The following is a 19,380-nucleotide window of genomic DNA, read 5'->3' on the forward strand; positions in this document are numbered from 1 at the left end:
TTTCTGCAAGTCCTCTACTTAAAACTCATGCAAGGTGACAGTTCAAGGATGGTCTTAATTTCAGTCTTTTTTCCTGATTCTCCTTCAAGAATTGCAGCTGGGTTCTAGAAAGTCTTTAATGGAAGCGAGCAGGAATCCACGCGTGCTTTATTCACCCGGCTGCGCCGTGAATCGGTGCAGCTATAGCAGGATGTAACCGAAGCGCACTCGGCAGCGGGGCAGCGGCTGGAGAAGGGCCGCATCCCCTGCTCGGAGCGGCTCTCGGGGCAGCCCTGGCAGCGGTGGCCCCGGGCAGCCCTCCGCAGCGCGGCCGCGGGCGGTAACGGAGCCGCCTTCGCGGGGGGGGCGCGGCGGGGAGCGGGGAGGCCCGGGGGGTCCCGGCGGGCCGGCCCGGGGGCGGCGCGGCAGCAGCGGGTCCCGGCGGGTGACGCGCCCTTTCCCGGCGGGGCGGGGCGGGGCCGGCTCCGGGCGCGCCGGCTCACGTGGCCGCCTGCGTCACGCCGCGCCTGGGCCAATGGGGACGCGGCGGCGCGCGCGCTGGCGGCCGGGGGCGGGGCGGTGCGTGGGCCCCTGCGCGCGGCTCCCGCGCCGGCGGGGTCAGGCGGCGGCGGCTGCGCGGGGCGGCGGGGCCGGGCCGGGATGGAGCGCGGCGCGGCGGCGCTGATCCGCGAGGGCTGGTTCCGGGAGACGTGCCGGCTGTGGCCGGGGCAGGCCATGTCGCTGCAGGTGGAGGAGCTGCTGCACCACCAGCGCTCCCGCTACCAGGAGATACTCGTCTTCCGCAGGTGCGGCGCGGCCGGGAGAGCGGCCAGGGGCGGCGGCGGTGGTGGTGGCGGCGGCGGCGGCGGCGGCGGTGGTGGTGGTGGCGGCGGCAGTGGTGGCGGCGGGGGGGGGCAGCGGCGCCATGCGGTGGGGCCTGGCGGCGCGGGGAGCGGCGGGGAGCGCGGCTGCGGGCGCGGGCCGGCTCCAACCCCGCTTCCCCGCTCTCCCCAGCACCACCTACGGCAACGTCCTGGTCCTGGACGGGGTGATCCAGTGCACGGAGCGGGACGAGTTCTCCTACCAGGAAATGATCGCCAACCTGCCGCTCTGCAGCCACCCCGACCCCCGCAAGGTGAGCGCTCCGCGGGGGGCCCCGGGGCCCGCAGACCGGCCGCTCCGGGCGCAGCCGCGCTGGGCAGGGCAGCGCGGGGGGCCCGGCGCCGGGGCAGGGGCTCCCGCGGGGCTGCCGGCCTCCCGCCGCCCCCGGCCCCGCCGCCCCCGAGCCCGGCCGGCTGACGCGGGCGCCCTGCCCGCTGCGCTCTCCCCGCAGGTGCTGATCATCGGCGGCGGCGACGGCGGAGTGCTGCGGGAGGTGGTGAAGCACCCGGCCGTGGAGTCGGTGGTGCAGTGCGAGATCGATGAGGTGCGTTGGGCTGCGCGGGGCGCCCGGGGACGCCGGCGGGACTCACCTGCTGCCCCGCGCCAGCGGCCGGTGCCTGCGCTGCCCGCCCCGCTGCGGGACACTGACAGCGCCACCTCCGCGCCTGGCCGGTCATCTACGTGGCAGCTGGCGGCCTCCCCCATGCGCTGCCTGCCCCGCACGGACGGCAGAGGCGCTTACCGGCCGGCGCGGCCACCTCGGGATCGGGATCGCTGTGGCTCGCGGAGGTGCTGCTCTTCCCTGCCCCCCCCGCAGAACAGAGCTGCTCCTGCCAGGGAAGGGTGGCCGCGCTGTTAAGCAGCCTCCTGTGACCGAAAGCAGGAAACAAGCCATGGGGGGGGGGGGGGGGGAAGGTTGATTCTGCGATAGGTGGGCCGGTTCTCCTCCCCTCCGTCGGTTTGTTCTGATGTTTAATTTCTAAGAAAGCTTTGCTGTCTCCTCAGAGTGAGGCAGCGCAGAATGGGAAGCGCTGCTCTGTGAGCCTGTGTACTCTGCCAAGCTAAGTAGGCATATGTGCCTGGTTCTGAACAAGCGCTGCCTGACACCAGCGTATTTTTTTGTCTCTGCCAGCTGTGAGAAGCTTGTAGTGTCCAGTACGCTTGCAGGCCCAGGGCAGCGGCTGTCTAACTAGTTTAAGAGAAAACTGTGTCTTATTGGGGGGATCGATGTAACAGCTATAGAGCAGAGGTGGGGATCTTTCTCACTTTGCATCCAGAAACCTGCTGGTATGGGTTTATTTAGGAAGGAGGAAAAAAAAAAAAAAAAGTCTTCAGCTGAGATCACCTCTACAAGTGATGTCCGCCAGGAAAAGGAGCAGAGAGCAGTCAGATCTGCAGCCGTATTCTCTTAGTTCCTCAGGGAGCTTTTGAAGCTCCAAGTTCTTCTTGTTGAGTTTGGCAAGGACAGACCAACAGTGTCACTGAACCCTGAGGCTGTAGGAAGGGGCTGAGTGTAGCTTGTTGGCTGAAGATGCTGACAGCTCTTGAGGATCTAGCTAGCGAGTCGGATTTGTGCTGAAGGCATGGAAGGAAATGACTCACTGTGCTGTTCTTTCAGCTGCAGCTGCACAGTAGCCTGCAGAGTAGCTCCTTGCAGCCCCCCCACTGACCCACTTGTGCTCTCTGTGTTGCAGGATGTGATCCAGGTGTCAAAGAAATACCTCCCAGGGATGGCAGTGGGGTATTCCAGTGCTAAGCTGACCTTGCATGTGGGAGACGGTTTTGAGTTTATGAAACAAAATCAAGAAGCCTTTGATGTGATTATCACAGACTCGTCTGACCCCATGGGTAAGAATTCTGGCCATAAAAGGGCACTGCTTTCCACACTCCTTTTCTCTTCTGCCTACCTCTTGGAAGCAACGCCAGCTTGCCCAGGCTCCTTTCAAGTGAAAAGACTGTCACTGACTTGGCTCTTTTGGTAGAGAGCAGGATGAAGACCAGAAAATTGTATTAGCAAGGCTTCAAGCCAGCTGTCATGTTTTTCTCCTCAAAATTCAACTCCAGCAGCTATTGCTTCTGGCAGAGAGTTGACCCTCGAATCCAGCAGTCCCATGGGGAAATACAGAACCATGCTGGCAAAGGCGGCTTTGCCCGTGTGCCTGCTAATGAAGCAGTGCCCCACACGCGGTTGGTGTAGCTACCTAGCCTAAAGATGGCTGTAGTGAGGTTGCTGTATTTCCAAAGGGGAAAACCCAAGTAGAGAGGGACCAAATGTACTTACGGTGCCTCGTTTTAGGGACCTAAGAGCGAGCACCTGAGTCACCTTCGCTCTTGCTGTAGACAACACATGGAAGGGCATCTCTAAAAGGCAGTTTGGAGCACTTTCTTTGGTCAAGGTCCTGGGCTTACTATTGAGTAAAGCTAAAATGGTCATGGTTTTGCTGTGCTAGGTGCAGGCTGGGCTTCACCCAGGGTCAAAACTTTTTTACTTCTGGATCGTCTCCAACATTTGTGATCACCAAAAAGCCATTTGAAATGTCACTTTTCCAGTGCAGTCCCTGTGCAGTCTGGGCATTCAGGAAACTCTCGGAAACCTGCTGTCTTAATCTCTCTCTAGACATGATTCTTTACTTACTTTTCTCCCAGGTCCTGCAGAAAGCTTATTCAAAGAATCTTACTACCAGCTGATGAAGACAGCCCTGCGTGAAGATGGGATTCTTTGCTGCCAAGGTGAGGACTCTGTCTCTGGGCAGAGGCTGATGCCAGAGCATTGCATGCAAAGTGTGAGGCACAAAGGGGACTCTTCTTGGGGAGACATGATGTAGGGAGTGAAATCCATTTCAGCTCATGGGTACAGGAGCGTTTTTGATCTGTATACATCAACTTGTTAACTGCTGGGCTGTGCTTAGTAAAACTGGCATAAGGGTCTTATCTTGCCTTTGAAACCGCATGAGCTGTGCGGAGTAGAGCAGGTTTGGACTTGGAACCACTGTTAACCAGGCACAGGCCTGTGCAGAGAAGGGCAGCTCTCGTTCTGCATCCTGTCTCCCTTTCTCCCCATAGGTGAGTGCCAGTGGCTGCACCTGGATCTCATTAAGGAGATGCGTCAGTTTTGCAAGTCTCTGTTCCCTGTTGTGGAATACGCCTATTGCACCATCCCCACGTATCCCAGTGGGCAGATTGGCTTCATGCTCTGCAGCAAGAACCCGGTAAGTTTCAGGCACCTGAAGTGCCCTTTTCCACTCTCTGAAAGCACCCGCAGAGCCTCAGGCTGTCTCTTAGAGAGCCTGAGCTGTGGCACTGCGCTTGGCCAGCTGTGGGGCCTCTGGACTTGTGCTGGGCCCCAGCTCTGCCCGCCCAGCGCCCCTGAGCGCGTGCACCTTGCTCAGAGCCGAGTCAAGTGCGGAACTGACCAGCAGTGTGTACCCAGTGCCTTAGGAAAGGGCATTGCTTTCTCTCTAGTACAACGGCCTTGGAAGGGAGGAAGCCACTACCAATTTCCAGAGCCTGTTAAGGCTTTGACTTACTGATGCTGGCTGTTTATAAAGCAGGCACCTGCTTGGTAAGAATCACCTTGCAACTGGTAATCTGCTTGTACAGAGGCCTCCAGGTGACAGTCAGTGTTAGGATGCGGGATGGTGACTGTGTCAGACCACGGAGGTCCGCTCTCTTCCCAGTCTGCTGCACTACAGCCAACCTAATGCAACTGCCACACTGGTTTAGGGAGCCAGCAGCGCTGCTGCTGTATTGGATGCGTATCTGGGGCACTGGCAGCATGCACTGTGCCTGACTTAATGCAGGCACAGGTTCTGCTCTGAAGAGCAAAAAAAGCCTTGCTTCTTAGATGCTTGGGCACAATCTGACAGCTTAATCTGGCACGTGGCTCGCACACAGCCTGACCTCATACACTGACATCTGTGAATAAGGGCTGGTCACACGAGGTACGGAGTGTAAACTCCAGCCCTTGGGGCTGGAGCTGTGCAGAGCCTTTGACCTCAGAGGACAGAGTCATCTTTTCCTGCAAGTCCACTTGGTTCTCTGCCATGAATCGGGATGCCTTTTGCTTGTACCAAAAAGCTACATTATAGAGCTACCTGGCTTTTTTTTGCAGAACACAAATTTCCGGGAGCCTGTGCAGCAGCTCTCACAGCAACAGGTAGAGGAGAGGAGTCTGAAATACTACAACTCAGACATTCATCGGGCAGCTTTCATTCTGCCAGAGTTTGCACGGAAGGTAAGCAAGGCTGTGCTGTTATTCCTTCATCAAGGATGAGGTATGGCTTTTCCTTGGCAGGAGCGGGAGCGTACAGGACTGAGGATTTCCTGCAGCCCTAAAGGCTTCTGTGGGCAAGTTGGAGCAGGACAGCATTTTGTATGACGTAGCAGAGTATGATTCAGTCTGGGAAGACTGGTGTTCAGTTTGGAACTGTTCTTTGGGTTGATGTCCCATGCCTTGATAGCAGATGACTCCTATTTCACCTTCCAAAGCCAAGTCCGAGAGCCTGCAGAACTGGCGTTTCCCACTGGAAAGCTCCAAAAGTCTTAGATAAAACATGGTTGTGGTTTCTAGCACAAACTAGGTGGTAGAAGAAAGGATGCTGTAGCGTAGCTAAGGCTGCCTTCTTGAAGGATAGTCTATATTTCTGCATCATTCCATCATCTAGCTGGGTTGCAGCTGCACGTTCCAGAAAAAATCCTCCTTTGAGTGTCCTAGGGACGCAGGCAAATGCCCTGGTTGTGTCTGAGCTGTACTTCTGTTGAGGACTGGTAGAGCTGCAGCAGGTCTGGCCTGACACTTTTTTGTCTTTGGCTGTCTCCAGGCCCTGAGTGATGTGTGAGACTGAGAAGCTGCTTCCTTCCCTCAAGTTGGACCCTGAGATCGTCAGTGATGTGGTTGGGACCTTCCCAGCAGACTGCAGATTTGCTCTCCACTATGTGGGATTGTTTAACCCTTTGCCATCCAACATTCCCTTTGATGTGTTAAAGATGATGGGGCGTAAGCCAGATAAGACTATTGAAAAGGTCCAGTGACTTATTGCGTGAGGTGAAAACTGTTCTTTCCAGGGCTGGAAACATAAGAGGTCTTCTTCCTTTCTTTCCTCCCTGCACCCATTCTAAATTCTTCCCTCCCTGTGCCCCCCCATCCCACCTCCACCCCCTACAACTGACATGATGTATTTATAACTGAGACTTATTTCTGTCTGGTGATCTTCTGAAACCTGGGAAGAGTCCAGAAGGGTCACTGACTCAGCCTTAAGCACAGAGAGCGAGAGCTTTGTGGGCAGCAAAGTTAGCTTGCTCTCTCCTAATAGGAGCTCCCTGCTGCTGAGACGTTTCGACTGGTAACGGGTCTGAGCCTTCATGTCCCACTGCCCTTCTGCAACACCTGCACTGTTCTGCAGCACAGTCAGAGAAGTCACAGTGCAAACTGTTGCCATTCACAATAGGTCTCCCTCCAACCCTGATGGAGTAGCAGTATTAAACACCAGCCAGGCAGGCTGGCAGCAGTCTTGTGGCTTTTTTTTAAAAAAAAAAAAAAAAAATTGGTTGGAAACAGAAGTGCTGAGGTACTAACAGACTGACTCCTGTTCTTACCTCTGCCATCAAGAATGGTTCCAAAGAATGTTTATCAATATGGTGATAGGCGCTTTATATATATAAATATAAATATATATATATAAAAAACAAACCTTAGATCCATTGCCTGCTGTTAAGTACTGATGTTGGGGAGTCGGTTGTGCTGACAGATCTCTCATCTCAGTCATGCTGAGATGCCTCAGGCCTGGGTACTTGCTAGTCCTTAGGAGGCATCATTATTTCTAATGCTGCCCCCAGAATCCCCAGATGCGTAAGTTGTTTTTCATTGTACTCTGTTGTGAGATGGATCTGCCTCCACTTCTTTACTTCTGTTTTAAAGACCGTGTACCAGCACTGTGCAGTGGGTACCTTCCCAGCACAGCCACTGTGCGGTTGTCACTCCCTTGCAATCAATTAAACACTCGGCTCTGGTTAAGGTGACATCAGTGTGGGTCGGTGTGCTTCTTTGGGGGGCAGAGTGTGGGGGTGGAAACAGAGATCCTGAACGTTTGTTGTGCTTGTCAGAAGACATCCAGGGGCGCTCTGTAGTTGGTCTGACTTCCTCTCTCCCTTGTCTCTAGGAGTGACAAGTTATCACCAAAAAAATGCTCTGAAGAGTGATCCCATTGCATGTTCTGTATTGTAACCTGACTGCCAAATAGCCCCAGCTTCTCTTATCCTCACTGCTGCAGAAGTCAGCACCTTCTATCCAAGCTGTTCTCTAGTCCAAGTGCTGCCTCTGGTACACCTTTCCAAGCTGTTCTCTAGCCGCCCATCCTCCCTGCTAGCATCACATAATGCCTGTCAGTCACTGGGTTGCGCCATTGTGGCTCAGGATCTGGAGCAGGTCCTGGGCTCAGGCTGAACAGGCTGGAAGGCTCGCTAGGTGGCATCAGAAGAAGACAAAACAGCTCCTGAGGGAGGCTTTCGGGCTTCCTAAGAGAAGAGAAGACCAGAAGGTGCGGACTTTTGCAAAGATTGGGTTGAGCTTTACCATAATCGTGGCTCTACAAACAGCATAGGCGGTGCAGCCACTGCGTGCCTGCAGCGAGGGACTTCTGTGGTGTCAGTACCAAGCCTCCTACTTTCTCCCCTTTGTGATGAGGCTTATCACTTCTTTCCCAATGCTACTACCACTATCAGTACAGTATACAGCTGCTTTGTGGTTGTAAGGGTTTGCAAAGCATTGCTAAGCTGCAGAGCTGACTTCGGATCTCCTTTGTATTCTTATGTTGAAAAGATTACGCCCAGTTTGTCTCTTTAATTATCTGGGTAACTCTCTCCTTTCTCCCACAGCTACTGGTTAGCTAGGGCTGTTGACACATTTCCATTGCTCAACTCTTTTATTTTTATTACAAAAAGCAAATCAGTAATGGAGGCTGGTTCTAGCTACTCCTAGGAATGGGGGCCTGAACCCCATTCGGCCCTTCATCCTTGACAGAAAACTACCTCTGGCACTTTCTCTCCCCTGGAATGGGAATTGAGACCAGGACTGTAGTCCAGGAAGGCCTTAGAGCAGCTGCCAACTAGTAAAGGAACAAGTTCAAGCCTTCCACCTGCCCTTGGTGGGTACAACAATGCCCAAGAGGAAAAGAACTTCCTCCAACCTGTTTCTAGCCTCCACGTAGCTAATTATTCCTTCTGTTTCTCTGAGCTCTCTCCAAATTTGTAAGTTCAGCAAGTGGCCAGTGATGAGAGCAGGAGACAAGGCTGTTTGCCATCCAAGTCGTACATACCCTGTCTGTAAGGTCCTGTATATCGTTTCCAAGTCATTCCAAATCACTGTTTTTTACAGGTGGTTTCAAGTAACTTTGGTGTTTTGCAACAGGTGAAGACAGATCAGTGCCTGAATCAAGCACTCAGTAAGGTGCAGCAAGAGAAGGAGCAAGAGTTTGTGCATCTATAGCTAGTTCCATCTCGGCAGCTCCAAGCGCTTCAGGACTGCTAAAACTCACGCGAGCGCAGAGAGCTGCCACAAAGTCTACGTGCCATTTAAGCTGCTGGAATGGTACTTGGCATGGCAGCCATCGGTCAGGCAATTGTATCTACAGATTGATTATCCCTTCCATAAATGTATGTCTGAGGTGTTAACACTGCAGGATGCTGTGGCCAAGGCCAGTGGGGATTGAAATGAGACTGGCAATTTGAGTAATGCCCAACAGGAGAAAACTAGCAGGGAGAAAACTTGTATAGAACTGAGCATTCAAAAGCAATCTTTGCAGTGTCTCCAGGTGGGCAACTAAACACTTGAGTAACTTCTTTGGAGTTTGAGCTGGCTTTTGCCCAAGGCTAGTCAAGCAAAGCTGTTCATAAGCAAAGATCCACGAAGATGATGTTTGTCTAGACATGCTGCAGTCATGTTCCAGCATCTTATTAAGCTGGGAGCATATGAACAGGCATAGGCTTTGTCCCAAGTTCAGTACAATTCAGTACAATCAGGCAGAGCAGGTGGAGACAAGCGAGGGAACAGAGCCTGATGGGCTTTAGCACATCAATTGCTTAAGCCTCTTGGCGCCTTTTGAACTGTGTCAGACTCCCTGCTCTGGGCTTTACACATTGAGCTAACTCAATTTTTAGAAGTTCAGAAAAGAGCTTAAAAAAATTAAGAGAAATCTCTTGCCTGTATCTCTTGAGCCCTTTCAGCCAGTTAATTGGCATGAGTGTCATATTCATCCAGAGCTAATGTTATTGAGGCCTGGCTGAATTATTGATGGAGCTTGGCTGGAGCAAGAGACTTGCTAAAGTAAGATTGATAATTCAACTTTCATCAGAGAACAGCAGCCTCAGTAAGCAAACAGAAAAGTAGTAACAAGGGCCACCAAGTTCAGGGAGAGGAAAGTTCCTTTGATAAAATGCATGGGGAACAAGAGGGAAAAGTGTGGACAGAAGTGTGAAACAGCAGCTCAGATCTAGCCAAAGCGTCAGACAAAATGTTAGAAGTAAGATGAAAAATTGTAACAGAGTTAAATACTGAGAAGCCCAGGTGATGCTCTTTTCTGGTCATGTATAGGCTGGAGTTAAGTGCTTTTAAAAAATGCAAAAGGTGAGGAATTGGAGCCAGGGAGTCTCAGTTATAGTAGAGTGATGTGTGTAACAGGTAAAGACTGGAGGGGGTTATTCCACATGTTTGGGATCTCAGCAGCAGGCCTTGCAGGGATGCGGGTGGTGAGGCTGGAGGGGAGGGCTGACCAGAGTGGGGACCCTGCAGGAGGGGGCTACCCCCTCCTTGGTACTGAACGGCTGCTGCAGCAGCCCACGGCTGGGCATCCCTGGGAAGGAGTTTGCCAGGGCTAAGGGCAAGATAATGTGTGCAATGACCCTGCGTGTGTTTCATCCTCCTTCAGCTGTAGGAGAGGAGTAGGCAGAACCCCACACTATCTGGAGCGTGTGAATTCCTGTTTAAAGCTCTCCCAGCTGAGCAGTCCCTTCTGCGGTGCTGGCAGTCTCACAGTCCCGTGTGTTAACATCCCTGGTGAGCTCTTTCTGACTGAATTCCCACAAGACACAGTGCATGTGCAGTCCCTCAGGATAGCCAAATGGTAAAGAAACATTCCTGTCCAAGTCTTGTCCAGCCAATCTTGCCACCAACAGGGTGAGTCTGGTGTAACAGAGGTCAGTTTACATGTCAGCAGGCATCCTCGGCCTGCTTCACCACCTGAAATGCCTCCTACTTGGAGCTGGGTGACACATTTTCAGTGGAAAATAGAGGTGTTTTGAAACAGAAGTGTTTCATAGCAAGTAGTTATTTCTGAGGATGATTTTTGGTGGAATAACTGAAATGTTTGACTTTGCATGCATTTTGAAATAACAAAAGGTTTTGAGCGTACCACTGAATCATGCTCACCCTCGCTTCATCCTCCTGCAGCCCCTTTGGGGTCGACAGACAGAGCAGGCGGCACAACTCCCCCAGCTTCACCTCCCCAGAGAGCTTAACAGGCTTGTAGTCGTGCGTGCTCCGACAGCAGCATCCCTGCGGTACTCCCCTCCTCCTCCCTGCACCTGCTCTGCAGCTCTGATCAGGGATGAGTGGGAGCAGTAGCTCCAGCCCACGCACACGCAGTCTCTTCCCTGGGTTTGTTAGATTAGTGCCAATGAAAAGCCGTGGCTGGAACAGCCACCTGCATGCTGCTTGGAGGCCCCTGGGGAGCACAGCGCGAGGGAATACTGCAGGCCTGGCCTGATAAATGAGCTGTGATTTCAGGCCCATGAACAAATTGGTTTCCCCTTCCAGGAAGGCTCACAACTGTCAGCTGACTATTGCTTTATTTATTGCATTGACCTTTGCAACTAGGGACTCTTGAGGGCAGAGAGAAAGGGTTCCAGTGACAGGAAAGCAGCAGCATTTGAAGCCTGCCTTCAGCTGCGGCTGAGCACCTCACCTTTGGGAACCAGACTTTGTTTGGGAAGCCTGATGCAATTCTGCTATTTGTTTCAAGGCACGGTGATCTGAACCCAGACCAGGCAACAAACGGGTAGACAATGGCAAATATCCAGGCCATAGAGGAAAGCAACTGAGAAATTCATCTCGTTCCTTAATGTGGCATTTGGTGCCAGACATAGTCTTAGCTTTTGTATTCCAGCAATGCCCAGTCTTTGCTGCTGTGCAGATGCACTGAGGAGAGGTCAGAGACCTCTTTCTTGAAAGATAAAACCTCTCCCGTTGCATGTTGCTTGTGCACCCTTAACCACAAAAAGGTGGAGGTTGTCCTATGTGACTGTGGAAGCATATTCTGCTGTACTTCTGAACCCACTCTGCATCTCTGCTGAAGCCGTGCTGTCAGACAAAATCATTCAATAGCCAGGTCTTTTCAAGTTACTGTATGCTGAGTTTCCTTCTGGAGGATCCCCACCCTTACCATGCTCCCACGGACATGCTGATTTCAGGTAGATCCACCCTCACTGTAAAGGGGTAGAAACCCACTCAGACCATGTGCGACTCCGCACAGAGAGAGCGTCATGGAAGAAGACTTATAAAGCAGTGAGTGAGAAAACAGAGAAAGTGTAAGAGGAAATCAAGGAAAGAATTGTCAGGAGTGTTCACTCCTCCAAGGAAAAACCTTTAGCCTTTCCTGTACAGTGACAAGAGTTGGCAAAAAAAAAAAAAAATGGGGCATTCTCAAAGGTCAGACAGCCAATGCGACAGGGAATAGGGAACAGTAGGAATGCAGAACAATCCTGGTGCTCTATGTTGAACTTTTTCCAGTTACTGAAAAGAGCAAATTTTTTACCAGTTATTTTATTTCCTTTGGAGAATGAGATGGTGCTGTAGCCTATGGTGAGGAGATGGTCAGCAGTGGTGGTAGCAGAACCAGCAGGGTCTCTGCAAAGGGGCCAGAGAACCAGAGTCTGAGGAGGACAGACCAATGTAGGGGGAGCAGCAGAGGGAATGTGAGGAAAGGGAAGGGCACTAGGGGAGATGGAGGAATCTGGAAAAGAGGTGTCTGGTATTGAGGGATGCTGTAGCAGGGCTTGGATGGAACTTGTTTGGATGTAGAGATTGAGTCCTGCTGTGGGCACTGAAGTGTAAGTGCTTTGATGTGTCCCTGTTCCCCTCGCTCCCAGCTGGGGGGAGAGACCCTGCCTTGCCCAGGCTCGAAGTACAGGTTTTTGCTGCGCTGCGCTCATCAGCAGGGCCACAGGTCTGGTGCTGGTGTATCTGGATGGAAACTCTCCAAAGACAACCCCCTCAGGCGGTAACAATTATTTTATTACTGCCCTTTAATCCCAGGACAGACTGGTCACTGTTTACACCCCTGTGGGCCTCCCCAGAAGCTGATCTCTGGCTCAGCACATCATCCCTTTTCTAGTAGAAGAGCACTGTCATACTTGTGACCCCCTTCACTCAATGAAGTGTTATAGGAATCAGCCTGTTCAGAAAGCAAAGCTGCAGACAAAACCGTATTTATTAGAACAAGCAGTTTGGTTAGACCAGATGGCCCCCAGCATGGAGACCTACCTGCACTGCTGCTGCTGTCTGTCTAGCTTTTGGGCTAGTAGCCCATGAGGTTTAGTCCTGCCTTGTAACCAGCGGTACGGGATTCACCTTCTGCCTGCCTCTCAGCCCAGGCACGTCTCACACTCACAGATACCTACCCTTCGTTCCTCTTGAGCAACCAAGTGTGCTTTCTCCATTTGCTATTCTCCCACTTTCACCTCTGCCGGAGCAAATCGGCTGCGGGTCATTTGGCAAGTCCCTGCGATTTGTCTGCTTGCTGAAGCCTGGTGCTTCAGTGCTCTCTGCCTCGAGCCTCAGGCTGGCTGGGAAGTGTTTGACAGAATCCATTACACAGGGCTAACACAGCAGTTCTGATAAACTAGCAAGATCGGTTTTAAAGGAAATAGATAATGTTTCATCTGAAAACGGTGCATGGAAGCCAGCTCTCACAAGGGCAGGGGCGAAGGCGGTGAGAAACAATGAGGTTACAGAGTTTTCTGAGGAAAACTCATTTCTAGAAATTGCCAGATTGTCACCTTTCCCCACAAGTCCATATGAGTCAGAAAAGGTTTTTTCTTTGTATCTTTCAGTGAGGGAATCCAGCGTTTCTTTTCAAACTTGTGTGGAAGCGATGGCACCTTATCCCTCAAGAGCATCCAGGGTGGTGTAACTGGCATTAAGAGCTGGACTATTTGCAGGCAAAGCTTCATGGTACTGTTTCCAGAAACTGTGATGCTTGTAAGCAGTAAAAGTGGGGAACAGGTTTTCCTGCCTTCTGTTCTTAGTTCTGCCACAGCATCCGCCTGGCCAAGTCACCTCCCTGTGGGTTTTTTTAATGTGCTAAATTAGGATAACAATTTACCTTTTGTCTGTCATTTGTTGTTGGGGTCAGAAGAGGACTTGCCCTGAGGAGAGTGCTTCTGGGGAAAGGGCTAGTGGTCTGCCTCTGCATCTCAGGGGCATGTGACGGTGGGTGCCATCCCCACGGTGACAGGGACGATGCAAAGTAGCTCGCAGTGCTCAGTAACACCTTCTGCTGGCCCACGAACCAATCTCACCGGTGGGACAGCCTTTTGGGCAAAGGGAGAAGCATTAACAACTGCTGACCAGAGATCAGAAATGGTAGGAACTTGCTCCAAGCAGCCTGCGGTCAGTGCCAGCATACCATGAGCCTTTTTCTGAAGCCTCACTGAGCAGAACTGCTTCAGCTTTGACCAGCCAGTACTTTGTTTTCCCTTTAATACTTTTAAACCCAACATCTCCAAGTCAGGATTCATTCTGTTGATACACCTCTGGGAAGGGTTCAAGATGTATTGAAACAATACTAGGAACAAAACCCAGTAATCCCCAACTGGCTTCCAGGTAGTCTTACGTAGATTTGCAAGACAGATTATATTACCACATAGCTGCAGCCTGTGTCCCCATGTTACCGTATAGGGAAAGCCAGGCATATTGGCATTCCACAGTGAGATGCGTCACTGGATGCAGAGATCCAGATCCAAACACCCCTAGAGTCTGGAGCTGTTCCGACACACAGGCTGAGAGTCCAAGCCCATACCTAACTACTGATGGCCAGAAGTTTTACCTCTTCCCTCTGAATCATCCAGCGTTGGCCAGAGGTTTGTGCAAGCTGGTGGCCTATTCTGTCCAACATTATATTCCCAAACAGAATTCAGCTAACTAGGAGAGACGCAAATAGTGCCTACAATTTCTCCGAGTGAAGAAACAGCATGTTACTGGAGAGTCCCAAACCTTTGCTTCCTTAGTCTCTATAGGTCTGGCACATGGAAAGCCCAGAGGCACTGAAGTATCCCACTCAAGCAGCCAAGTGTTAACAACCTCTCCAAAGTCTAATTTGCCTTTGATATAGACTTAATTGTTTGCGTCACCCACTGGGCTAGGGGGAGGGCTATAAAAGGGGCTGCAGCCATTGTCTGAGGCAGAAGAGAGCCCAGGAACAGCTCTCTCTCCCAGTCTTCCTCATTCAGCATAGTCACAGCCTGTACATCATGCAGCTGGTGGCCAGCCTGGCGTCTGTTCTGCTGCTGGTGTGGAGCGTGAGAGCCACTGCACTGCCTGGAGAAGAGAGACTCGCAATACAGAACACTAGGGTGAGTATAATGCACCCTGTGCAGGAGCTGGGTGAGGTGGGAGCATGCAGAAGCAGGCTGGAGCCAGGGGAGGGGGTAATAGGGGCAATTCGGTGTTACCTGATGCAAACGACTCTGTCACCCCCCTATATTCCAAGGCTTCACACACTGCTGAAGCACAGGATATTACTACATCTTACTAGCCAGTTTATTTCGGAAAGGTACCAGGGCAGATGCCAGAGACCTGCAAAAGTGGAGTCTGTGCTAAGCAAAAACTGCTAAAAAGAACAGAGCAGAGGGAAAAGGAGAAAAAAATACTGCTGAAAGGGTACAGCATGAGAGAATAAAGCAGAGTACTAGGGAGGGAAAGAAAAGATACGTAATTGGTAAAATGATCAAGGGAGATGATATTTTAAATAGGACTCATGGGAAGGACAACTGTTTAAAAGATGGGTTCAGTAGGAAAGTAACAGAGGAATAATAAATGAAGTAATTATATCAGAATAAAATTGCTTTTTCCAGAGTAGTATTCACAAGGGGAGTTATACTGACATAGTTCTGCTAGAATAATTACACTCCGAACCAGCACAGCTCTGTGCGGTGGCAGAACTTATTATAGCAATATAATTATCCTACCAACTGGCAAAACTCTAGTATTATAATGGCTATAGCACTATAATAACTTTGTTTTGCTGGAATGTTTCCCTAAGAGGCCAAAGGGGTAGGAAGCAATAGCATAACATAATCACAAGCAAGCGTTCTGTTCTGCTTGTTCTCACCGTGCAGTTTTCTCACCTTCATGTTCCTTGCCATCCCTGATGTTCCTCTGAGCCGTGGTTAGTCGCCCCACACTACCAGTCCGGGTCACACTGTATCTGTACGGCTGCTGTTGTTTCAGTCCTGCAGAGGAGCTACCCAGAGAAGTGAAGGATCCCAGTGTTGGTTTCAAAGGCACTAACTTCTCCTTTGTGCGTATTCGCATTATTTTTTCTGTCTGAGCATTGGCTCCAGCTCATCCATCAGTGTCTTGCTGCTTCAGTAGTGGGCTCACATCCCATTAACAACTGGCTGCAAGAAAGAAGCGTACACAGTGTGAGGTGCTAGGGCTGGCATTCTGTTAGAGATCAGGGCTTCTGCAGCTGGCTGGGGTTAACCCTTCTGGGGATAACTAAACTTTCAGCTGTACATTCTTACGGTAACAAATCCAGTACCTAAAAAGTAAACTCTTTCTGGTGCAATTCCTAGCTGCTGGGGAAAAAAAGAAACAAGTTGTAGGGAATAAATTGGTAAACAAAGCCTTGGTAAACATTAATTCAAGTGTAATGACTCTTAGTCTTCTACATGCTGTTGCTTACTAAATAATGGTATAATTATAGTAGATAGGATTCTCTTTAGACCATTCTACAAACTGAAAAATTCTTAGATACTGATGAACCAATCGCTGTAGTCACCACTGCTATAACTCAGACAAATGTTTTAAGTACAAAGAATATAAGGATTTTAGAGATAAACCACCATAAAATGCATAACAATGCCAAGGAAAGCTGTGCGCATTCTGACGCACTGGTGGATGTAGCACAGGGAATTGAGCAGCTCCGGAGAGGTGTGCCGCAGCCCACCCCTGCTAAGATCTCTAGCTGCTGCCAAAGAGTCTGGATCTCTTGCAGCTCAGGAACAGCTAAGAGCAGAGGGGATGTTAGCAATGGATTAGTGCAGGGGAAGAGCTGCCTGGTTTCACTAACAGCCACAGCTGATGATGCATAAGGAATATCCTCTAACAGCAGGCTGAATTTTGCCTTTCCCACCCCTGGGTCTGAAGCTGCCGGTTCTGCTTGGAGCAGGTTATTTCAAAGCATAGCACTTACAGCCAGGAAAGAAGCTTACGAGGAAGACGTGACCCAGAGACATGCTTAGCTGGGTTCCCCAGTCCCAGTCCGTCTCCCAGAGGCTTAAGACACTTCTGTACTTGCAGCACAGGAGCAGGAATCAGGTCAGGCACAAACTGGCTTTTATCTTCTGCTACAAACACAGCATGTAATTTTTCTATGCCCGAGTTTCTCTTGTGTGGAAGCAGGGTTAGTTACTACTAACTAGAGCTTAGTAGAGCTAAGAAAGTGATTTAAAAATATCCATAAACATTCTGTAACTTAAACTCAAGGTACTTGCTGCTGCCTGGATTTATCCATTTTTTGAGATGCTTACCAAGTGGTCCTTAGCAAATGCTGGTGCTGACAGGGCCATTGGTCAAGCGCAGCAGTCCCAGCAGTTAACAGGGCATTTGTGAGACGTGACATGCAAATGCACTTCCAAGATTCCCATCCGCGTGGGAAACAGGATCTGTCCCTGTCAAACCATCTATCCCAGCTTGCCCAGTACCAGCTGCCTCTGTTAGCACCAGTCACAGAGACCAGGAATTCTCGGGCAAGAGGTAATTCCTCAGATTTACTGCATGTTAAGTTAAGAGAAACAAGGTCATTCACAGCTTGTAACTGACGGAACCCCCCAAACCACAGGCTGCGCTCCTTTGTGGGCTGCCGTGGCAGAGGGACGGAGCTCAGCAACTCCTCTTCCATTCTACCTCCCCCCAAGGTCAAGCTGCTGAAATACAGGTTCTTGTGCTTGAAATACAATCTGCCTGTCTCTGTCAATTAAATATTTTGCTCCAGACACTTCGTGCATCCCTCTCACCTCCCACCCAGCCCTCTCCTTTGTTAGATTTCATTCTCTGCATATTATGGTGGGTTGCAGCCGCCAGTGTGCTGAATCTGACATCGCCCAGGACTCCGTGCCTCCTCCTGGCCTTCATGTGGCGGGCGCTGGGCAGGCAGAGCCGAGGAGGGAGCACTAGGAGGGAAGGCAGCTTGGCATTCATGGAAATTTAATTAGTGCAGGCAGCAAGGGATTTTACAGCCAATTCATGCCTATTTGTTAGCAGCTCTTTTGCAGTTAGCACATGGCATGCATGCCTGTCCGCCGCTGGCCGGCTGCGCTGGGCAGGGTGCGAGAAGGGAGGAGGGGTCCCTTGCAGCCCAGACCCCTCAGCCCTGGCACAGCTCTGCTGCAGGCAGGCACCGGCCCTGGGGAGGGGGTACGGGGGAGGCAGGGACACGGGAAGGGGCTGCATGGGGGGGTTGCACCATGCAGCATCCGCTGCCTTGACCGTGGGGGCCAGGCCTCTGTCCGTCACCTTCCCCTGCTGTGTGCCCGCAGGAACAGAGCACAGCCCGGCGAGACGCCATCCTGAAGATGCTGGCGGGCCTGCTGGACAGCGTGGATGTGGGGCGCGAGGCGGCGTCCCCTGACGTTGAAGAGGAGGGCAAGCTGGAGGAGGAGCGGGCGGTGCTGGGGAGGCTCACCCAGCTATCACAGCGGGACCGCAAGGCCCCCTGCAAGAACTTCTTCTGGAAAACCTTCACCTCCTGCTAGTGCCACCCGGCCTGACCCCGCCGGGCCGCCTGCCCACCAACACCCTCCCCTTCCCTCAGCTGCCCGGCCCGTGAGCTCCCTCCCTTTTTTTCCTCACCCCTGACAATAAAGCATGGCGCCTCGGGACTGGTCTCCGCCTCTCTGTGCCCCGCTGGGCTGGTGCAGGCCGAGTGTGGCCACACTGGGGATGGTGGGTGGGCTGAGCCGCTGGCTACTGGCGGCAGCCATTTTGTGGGGCTGCCATCTGGTGGGGCGCCCATGGTGGGCAGTGGCCATTTTGGAAAGGGCTTCGCGTCGGCGAGGCGTGCCTGTGGGTCTAAGGCTCTCTCCCCTGTCGGGAAGAGCTCCCTGGGGGCTGTCAGGGGCGCAGCCATCCTTAAGGCAGCTGCAGTTGCCCCCTCGGCCTCTGAGGAACCAGGTGGGTGTGCACATCCCCGCTGGGGGTGAGGCGAGGCCCAGGCCCTGGGCAGCAGGCGTGGTGCCGGGTGAGGAGGGCCCTCGGCGCCAGCCCCTGGCCAGGGTAAGGTAACGTGGCCACAGTTTGGAGAGGGCGGTTTGGTCCTGGGCATGTGGGAGAGCAGCTCCCTCTGCTCCTTTCCACACTGGCTGTGGCTTGGGGGTGGCTGAGCGAAGCACCCAGACAGTGCTCCGTGGGTGGGGGTGCAGGGGCATTGCTGGGGGGAGGGGAGGGGACATGTGCCCGCAGCCCGGCCTTGGCCACTTCTGGTTTACCAGCAGGTATCTCCAGAGCAGGTACTGGGGTGCTCGGGCGCTGCAGGAACTGGCTGAAATAAGCTGGCTGTGATCCCGGGCCAACAGCTCAGACTCTGCTCTGGTTCTCTCATGGTTTCTCGGTGTCTTCTCATCTTGTTTAAGAAACAAAGAAAAATTAAACACCTCATATCTGTTACTTACCTTATTGTGTGCCATTTGCTGGAGTCATAGGGCCTGTTGGATTTCTTATTTTGTTTTCTTTTTGTTGCTGAAGGGCTTTTTGAACCTTATTTTTAGAGGTGACAGGGCTTTTTGAACCTTATTTTTAGAGGTGGCAGGGCTTTTTGAACCTTATTTTTAGAGGTGACAGGTAATGTAGAGATAGGAATGGTAGACATGCTTGCGTTCACCATGGGTATTTCTAAAGGAGACTGCTGAGGCTTTGGTCTCTCATGCTGGCAAGAAAAAAAAAGGTATGAAATTCAGTTGCTCTATTTGCTTTAATTCTTAGTATTAACAGGTTGAGTTTCGGAGCTGTATTACATTGCTGGGAATGACCACACAAAATAGCAACTTCAGCTGTGTGTTGCTGAGCCTGTCTCAAAGGCCTGGCTGGCCACTGGTGAGAAGGTAGTTATTTGCAGTGGCTTACTTTTGAACCTTTACATTCTGTTTTTGGAGGTCAGTGACCATGAGGTTGCTCATCTCAACAGCAGCGTTTTGGATTAATCATCAGCCAGCCTGTTTTCTTACAGTTGAAGTAGCACTTCCAACTCC

General features: G+C 51.9%; 2 protein-coding genes across 3 annotated transcripts; both read left to right on the top strand.

Annotated features, from left to right (window-relative positions):
- The first annotated feature begins 557 nt into the window (after positions 1–557).
- On the top strand, positions 558–6,879 carry SRM (spermidine synthase). The gene is made up of 8 exons (XM_056332799.1): positions 558–785; positions 994–1,114; positions 1,313–1,405; positions 2,556–2,709; positions 3,508–3,591; positions 3,925–4,070; positions 4,973–5,095; positions 5,682–6,879. The coding sequence occupies exons 1-8, from the start codon at positions 640–642 to the stop codon at positions 5,697–5,699; spliced, it is 885 nt and encodes a 294-aa protein (XP_056188774.1). The 5' UTR covers positions 558–639; the 3' UTR covers positions 5,700–6,879.
- Positions 6,880–14,301: 7,422 nt separating this feature from the next.
- CORT (cortistatin) lies at positions 14,302–18,009 on the top strand. 2 transcript variants are annotated; one of them, XM_056332800.1, is made up of 2 exons: positions 14,302–14,484; positions 17,674–18,009. In XM_056332800.1, the coding sequence occupies exons 1-2, from the start codon at positions 14,383–14,385 to the stop codon at positions 17,887–17,889; spliced, it is 318 nt and encodes a 105-aa protein (XP_056188775.1). In that variant the 5' UTR covers positions 14,302–14,382; the 3' UTR covers positions 17,890–18,009. The 2 variants fall into 2 exon arrangements, with proteins under 2 accessions (XP_056188775.1, XP_056188776.1); XM_056332801.1 differs by lacking the exon at positions 14,302–14,484 and adding an exon at positions 16,078–16,453.
- The last annotated feature ends 1,371 nt before the right edge of the window (positions 18,010–19,380 follow it).

This window comes from Falco biarmicus, chromosome 3 (assembly GCF_023638135.1).
Source record: "Falco biarmicus isolate bFalBia1 chromosome 3, bFalBia1.pri, whole genome shotgun sequence".
NCBI lineage: Eukaryota > Metazoa > Chordata > Aves > Falconiformes > Falconidae > Falco > Falco biarmicus.